This window comes from Corticium candelabrum, chromosome 20 (assembly GCF_963422355.1).
Source record: "Corticium candelabrum chromosome 20, ooCorCand1.1, whole genome shotgun sequence".
In the NCBI taxonomy this organism is placed as follows: domain Eukaryota; kingdom Metazoa; phylum Porifera; class Homoscleromorpha; order Homosclerophorida; family Plakinidae; genus Corticium; species Corticium candelabrum.
Window position 1 is genome coordinate 321,517 of NC_085104.1, and position 7,500 is coordinate 329,016.

Below are 7,500 nucleotides of genomic sequence, written 5' to 3' on the forward strand. Positions count from 1 at the left end.
AAGACACACAGACCCTCCTGTAATCACTGTTTGAGATGCCATATTCAAGCCATTTCCACTTTCCTATCTCAGAACTTAACTATACTAAAGAACAAGGAACTTCTGCAGGCAGCTGATGGAATCAAGTCTTCATTAGACAGAATGGTTACTTCTGTTCATCATCAACAAGCGACCTTGGACCAGTGGATCGATGACTAGTGTACTGTAATTAATTAGGCTAAACAGTTGGAACATTTAAATGTCACTAAGTATAGTTTAAAGTAAGAACTTGTGCACAGACAGTGGTTCAGATTGCATTACCTTTATAACAATATTACCCTTATAACGATATGTTAGCGTGAAACGAAGATATCGTTATAGGGGTAGGGTGACTGTATGTCCATCTGTATGTATTTCCATCTGTCCGTCCGTCTGTATGTATGTATGTATGTCCGTCTGTCTGTCTGTCCATGACTTTATTGAGCTTCATGCTGTATCTACGCTATGCTCGTTTACCTTTCCCGAATCCATAACTTGTTTCACCTTCTTACCCAAATCACTTCCGGAAGCGACCACTTCCCTCAACATGTCGCCTGTAGCAACAAACCGGAAGTTGCCAATTTCAACTCCACCAAACCACCACCATCATCCCATTACCTGTTGCCAGATGACACACACAAAACCTTTCCACTAATTGAGGAGCCTAAACACACCAAGTACAGTAACGATCGTAAAAAACGTCGCGTTTAATCAATTTTTGACAGAGTCGCTCACCTGAGTGCCTTTTCCTGCCCCCGGAGGGCCGAGAAGAATGGCTCTGATTCCTTTCGGCCTTTTAGTGTCTTTGGAAGACGCTTCCTTCTCTTTTCCAGGGACAGCAGGCATTTTGGGCTATTCGGTAAACTCCCGGATAATGTAGGCTCTACCTAAAGCACGTTAGACTGTATGTTATTGTTGGCTTTCATGCTTTCAATGATTGCAATTATTGTCTTACACGGTCTATTTCACATTTTAAAAAATATCTATTAATTTGTATTTTAGTATTGATTTAAATTATCTCGCGCACTTGCTAATGGGCTTTCAAGGGCATACATCCGGGAGTAATTACCTAATTGCAAATTTAACCCTAATGCACGTTAGCGAATGACTCAGTTCTTGCCGTCGCAGGCTAGCAGTCAGATGGAAACGCGGGAAGACGTGACGAGACTCATAGACGAAGACAACGACAATGAGGTATCGGAACGAGAAGCAAACGTCGTTGTCGCGCTCGAAGAAGAGAACCTGCTGCTCAAAGAGAAAAAGAGAAGGAAGAAACCGAGCGGTTTGACGGTCGTCATTGCAGGTGACATGTTGACACGTGGACGTGGCGCTTTTTCATGGTTGGACTGTTTAATGCAGGTGGAGTGGTGTTTATGATTGGTGTTGGTATCGGATTAGTCGTTGATATCCTCGTTGGCCTGCCGGAGAGAGATTATCACGGAGCAGTGGCGGCTGATGTAATACAAATATGGCGCGCATTTGTGTTGAGTGAATGTAGAAATATGGCGCGCAATTGTGTTGAGTGAATGTAGAAGTGGCGCGTGATTTGTGTTGAAGAAATATGGCGCACAATTGTGTTGAGTGAATTAACAATGAGAGAAACCTTTGTTTTGATTTGTGCTGTGTTGGGGTTTATTGTTTTTAACGCTAATTTGTTCTTGTGTTTCTAACTTTATTTCGACAATTTCGAGGAGTGAGGAAACGTTTCATGATTGCCTGTTTGCATGTGTCTAGCAATGCCCTCATTTGCAAACACACAATTGGTTTTTATAGACCAGCTGCACTTGTTCAGAATAGATTGTCTCATTTTGTGCCAAAAATGGGTGTGAGACATAATGCAGCTTGTTTTGCTAATAGATTGTTTGATCATAATGCTGTTCAAAGGACAGGCTGTTGTACCTATTTGTTTGATGACGGTCAACTTCTGGATTTGTTGTGTTTTGAATGTAGTAATTTAGATGGATGAAGACTTATGTGCATTTTTATACACACTGTTTTACTTTAGAGTGTTCTTGCTTTTATTACTTGTTGATCAAATTGCTGGTTATTAACATTAGTTATTCACACACACACACACACACACACACACACACACACACACACACACACACACACACACACACACACACGTGCGCACGCACAATGCATGAGGAATAACAGTGTTGTCTGTTTATTTTGTGCAGTCTGAGAACTGCTCGCTGATTGGTACTGACATGATAAAAAGGGGAGGCTCAGCTGTTGATAGTGCCATTGCTGTTCTTCTTTGCATTGGTGTCATCCATGGACAGTCATCAGGCCTTGGAGGGTAAAACAAACAATCAAACAAACTACCAGTAATAAACAATAGTCAGAGTTATTCATTTAAGATGATTTAAGCAAAATGATATATGGACTTTGATGCATGAATAGATACAGTGAGCAGTAGCAGTTATAGTGATGGATACACGTGGTAAAAGTTGTGAACAGAGACTACGGCATTACAGAACTCGGCATCAACTGTTTGTTGCTTGACGTTGTTAGTATGAGTGGCACATACTGTGAATGAAGTTGTAGTTTACTCACATTTGTAATCCTGTATGCGGACACAGTGTTTGATGTTTCTGCATGTTTGTGTAATAGAGGAGGCTTTATGATCGTACGTGATGCCAAGGGTAACGCAGAGGCATTTGATTTTCGGACAACAGCACCGGCGGCAGCTTCTCCTGATATGTTTCGAGATAATCGTCATCTCGCTCTTGCTGTAAGTGGCATTTGTGATGGAGTGTGGGGTAGGGATGAAGGTGGTGCTAGTGTAGTGGTGGATTGTGTGTAGGGAGGACTGGCAGTTGCAGTTCCCGGTGAATTGAAAGTGATGTCTGAGGCTCACAAGAAATACGGCAAGTGAGTGGAATCACTAATACAATACTAGACTGTAGTAGCAGCTAATCAGCATTCGATATGATTCCACGTGCCTTTCAAGCATTGCTTGTTGTCAACACAGGAAAGTCTACTAAATGAATTTGATTATGGAGGCAGTCTGGGGTTTGTATGTCAAGTGCAAATGCAAAACTACTTTTTACGTGGACATTTCTCTGTCCTTGTTAAAGGAAACTATTGTACTCACTTGTTATTACCCCAGTGCTTAAGTAAGCCCCACCCCCAACTTTGTCCAAGACTCTTAATATTTTCCCATCCCTTAGTTCTTTAATAAGTGCTAATTGGTACAGTGACTGTTTACTAGATTTGTGCCTGTAGTAATGCTGACATTCTTTAACTTGTGCATGCCTGTTGACCACGTTGAAGATTTTGGTAACTCATGTATCCTATTATTATCTATAGAAGATTAGGTTTCTATATTTTAGGTAGTGGTCGTGGTTTGAAGCTCTACTAGTGTAGCAACATGCTGTTTAAGTTAATAAATCAATCACTTCTCCAATTAACAACTTTAGGTGTCAACATTTGAGTAAGACCCCATTCCATCACTTGACCTTTGACTCTGGCTAACTATTATGGTGGGGTAATAAACGAGAGTACAGTAGTAGATTGGCTTTGTAAAAAATGTAAGAACTCCATACCACATCAAATCCATCAAGTCTGACACTTTTGTTACACAATTTAGAAAATATTTACTTTAGTCTGGCCACACCTCTAAACTGGGCAATCCATACATACATCGTAATGGGCTATATTATTTGTGGTGCTTGTTTAATACATAACACTTTCACATGTTCAGATTACCATGGAGAGATCTATTTCAGCCATCAATTATTCTTGCTCGTGATGGTTTTACAGTCAACAGAGCATTGGGTTAGGATGTGTCTGTGTGTGTGTGTGTGTGTGTGTGTGTGTGTGTGTGTGTGTGTGTGTGTGTGTGTGTGTGTGTGTGTGTGTGTGTGTGTGTCAGTATTTCGATCTTATGTCATGTGAACTGCATTTGTTCTTGTTTCAGCTCATGCTATTAATATCTCATTTGACAAGTTTTTAAGTCCACGAATGAAGGAAGTGTATGGACGAAACGGATTTCCCTTGCAGGTATGTATTCCGAGGCAGGTATCAACACAAAGAGACAGAGAGAAAGAGCAGACAGACATACAAGGATAGATGATAGATGATTGGGTAGAGGTGGACAGACAGTAACAGGCAGTCAACAGTAGAGTGGACAGACAGACAGGTAGACATACAACCAGACAGACAGATAGACAAACAGACAGACGAATGGACAGACAAACAGACACATAGACGAATAGACAGACAAACAGACAGACACATAGACAGATAGACAAACAGACAGACAAATGGACAGACAGACACATAGACGAATAGACAGACAAACAGACAGACAGACACATAGACGAATGGACAGATAAACAGACAGACAGACACATAGACAGATAGACAAACAGACAGACAAATGGACGACAAACTGACAGACACATACAATACTGGCAATAAGTAAGCTGACAGCGATACCATACGATAGGATAAAAGATACCATGTACCATAGGATAAGATAAAAGATGATACCATACAAATAAGATAAGATACCATCCATACCATATACCATATGCAATATGATATATGATACAATTAAGATAAGATACCAGATCTACAATATCTGATACGCAATGATACAATACGACACAATATGATACCATACCCTACGATACCATACGCTATGATACGCTGCCATACATACGTGATACATATGCAATACGATACGATACACATACGATAAAAATGTTAGGTTACTTATTGCCGGTACTGTAGACAGATAGACAAACTGACAGACAAATGGACAGACAAACAGACAGACACATAGACGAATGGACAGACAAACAGACAGATAGACAAACAGACAGATGAATGGACAGACAAACAGACAGATAGACAAACAGACAGATAGACAAACAGACAGATGAACGGACAGACAGACACATAGACAGACACATAGACAGACAGACAGACACATAGACAGACAGCCATAGACAGACAAACAGACAGACACATAGACAAACAGATGGACAGACAAACAGACTGACAAAAAAATAGACAGACATCAGTAGTGAGCCTGTACAACTTTATCATATTTTAAATTCATAATTTGTTTGTGTGTGTGTAACATGATGATGAAGGAAGACGATACAGTTTATCGTAAACAGTTGGCTAAGACCTTGTTTACACTGGCCAACAACAGCAGCTCATTCTACGATGGTGATATTGCAAACAGCATAATTGAGGAGGTAAATCACTTAACACGAACAAATTTTATACAATTTACTATATTCAGCAAATTTTATTTTTAAAATTAACTAATTAAAATAAAAATTAATTAATTAAAAATAAAAATTAATTATTTAAAATATAAATTAATTAATAAAAATATAAATAAATTAATTAAATTTAAATTATTAAAATAGAAAATTAAATTTTAAATTACTAAATTTAATTTAAAATCAATTAAATATTTATTAAAAATATTTGATTTTTTAGATTTCTGATGGGGGAGGTATAATGACCCTTGATGATCTTAAGAACTACACAGTGAACATACAACCTCCGTTAGAAGGGAGATTTCGTGGTAAGTACAGTGTGTGTGTGTGTGTGTGTGTGTGTGTGTGTGTGTGTGTGTGTGTGTGTGTGTGTGTGGTGTGTTGTGTATGTGTGATGCTCAGTTAGAGTAAAACAAAGTGGATTGTGTTGTGGTGTTAGGATCTACAGTATTGGGTGTTCCACCTCCAGGGTCAGGAGCTGTGCTCATCTCGATTCTCAATATAATGGATGGATACAATGACATTACAAATGATGCAACAACGTATCACAGATTGGTGGAGGTTTGTGTGCTGATTGTATGTTTGGTGTTGGTTTTTGGAAAAGGGGAAGTGGTGGGTAGGGACGGTTGTCAAGTGTGGTTGGTAGTTAGATAAATTGGCAGACGGACAGATGGACGGACGGACGGACGGATGGACGGACAGACGGATGGACGGACAGACAGACAGACAGACGGATGGACGGACAGACAGACAGACAGACAGGATATGGTCATCTTTGATTCATAAACAGGGTCAGATATTGATTTAGACATTTCCCTAGCTCATTCGTGGAGCTCAGATATTTTCCAACATCAAGAGTGTTGACGGAGTGGCATCCAAAAGTGAAAAGAGAGAAACATGCTAAATATAGAAATGAGAAGCTGCAAGGAGGGAAATCTATAAAAATGATTCCACTTGTTATGGAGCATTTTAGTAGATAGGGAGATGAAGTTGGTAAACGTAACATTGGCGAGTTCATGGATTTTTGGAGGAAGGGATTTTGGATATAACTGCAGTAATGTAATGCAAAGGTTATTTATTATATGAAAACTGTCATTGTTGGAGGTTAAAGATGTGAGTGCTGAATCATTCAGCAACCAGTTTTTCAGTCATTGATTACACACACACACACACACACACACACACACACACACACACGCTTGTAGCTCTGAAGCAATGGTGTAAACACAGCTTCATTTACTAGTTGATTATAGGATTTAGTTTTTAGTTTAAGTTCATTGGTGGTTGCGTTTTATCTTAGCTTTAGATCGTATTGTTTTTACATTATCTGTTAGTGTGGACTTGTAAATTTTATGGTTTAGTAGTGATGTATGATGTATGATAGTTTGATGTTGGAAAACAGACAGACAGCTAGCTAGTGATACTAATATTAGGAAAATAGAAGAGGATAACAGGAGCTCAGGGAGTTGGGGTAATGGGTGAAGATTTGGATGTACAATGTAGTGTTCATTAGTTCATTAATTAAGACTCTTTGTGTTTGATGTATATGGCATAAGGGGGTTTAGTCTTTTTAAAGGAGCACTTCGCTGGTCTGACTCCGCCCTCAATGCTAAATGTTACTGGTCACACATGAAGTTGGGAATTTTGATGCTACATCTCAGAGCAAACGTGATAACGGAGCATTATGCTAAGGTTACAAAACAAAAACGTACGAGGTAGTTTTTCAAATAACGTCCACTAAGTGTAGGTTTTGTTTTACCGCTTCGTGTAGACTTTGATATTTGCTTATGCGAAAAGCACACATACGTCGATGATTCGGCTGTAGAATGAAGGCACTTTGTGTCACGTGATTATGTGTGGTGTCGCATGTTTCTGTGTGTTTTTCACATCACGCAAGCCCTTTTGTACTGTAGCATGGCCTTCATTCGTAGAAAGAACACGGAGGAAAGTGGGTAAGACCAAGTGATTGCAAGACGATCATGTGGAGTCTACAACATACGAACAACTGAGTTGCTTATATAAACTGTAACTCGTTCTCTTTCACTGTCAGAGTCGCCTGAAGCATCTAGACCCGTCTCCTCTGTGCTCTAGTAGTTGGCCTCAGAAAGCAAGACAAACAATGCGTCGTGCAACACAGCAAGCGTTCGGTTTGCAGCCCAAGTCCTTAACGTACGTTAACGTTTACTGTGCATGCGTCAATCAGTGAAGTGTTCCTTTAAGTTTGAGACAGAGA

General features: G+C 39.6%; 2 protein-coding genes across 2 annotated transcripts in view; one reads left to right on the forward strand and one right to left on the reverse strand.

Moving 5' to 3' along the window:
* Window positions 1-893, reverse strand: part of LOC134195712 (adenylate kinase 2, mitochondrial-like) — a 3,060-nt gene extending 2,167 nt beyond the window's left edge. The window contains exons 1-3 of the mRNA XM_062664789.1: window positions 754-893; window positions 637-682; window positions 496-572 (exon numbers count right to left, since the gene is read on the reverse strand). Of these exons, the coding sequence (XP_062520773.1) occupies window positions 496-572; window positions 637-682; window positions 754-864 (234 nt within the window). The 5' untranslated portion in view covers window positions 865-893. The remainder of the gene's footprint in view (window positions 1-495; window positions 573-636; window positions 683-753) is intronic.
* Window positions 894-1,127: 234 nt separating this feature from the next.
* Window positions 1,128-7,500, forward strand: part of LOC134195972 (glutathione hydrolase 1 proenzyme-like) — a 9,192-nt gene continuing 2,819 nt past the window's right edge. Inside the window, exons 1-10 of the mRNA XM_062665056.1 lie at window positions 1,128-1,321; window positions 1,378-1,475; window positions 2,202-2,323; window positions 2,638-2,758; window positions 2,831-2,898; window positions 3,731-3,804; window positions 3,947-4,029; window positions 5,130-5,237; window positions 5,488-5,575; window positions 5,707-5,828. Coding sequence (XP_062521040.1) covers window positions 1,159-1,321; window positions 1,378-1,475; window positions 2,202-2,323; window positions 2,638-2,758; window positions 2,831-2,898; window positions 3,731-3,804; window positions 3,947-4,029; window positions 5,130-5,237; window positions 5,488-5,575; window positions 5,707-5,828 — 1,047 coding nt within the window. The 5' untranslated portion in view covers window positions 1,128-1,158. The remainder of the gene's footprint in view (window positions 1,322-1,377; window positions 1,476-2,201; window positions 2,324-2,637; window positions 2,759-2,830; window positions 2,899-3,730; window positions 3,805-3,946; window positions 4,030-5,129; window positions 5,238-5,487; window positions 5,576-5,706; window positions 5,829-7,500) is intronic.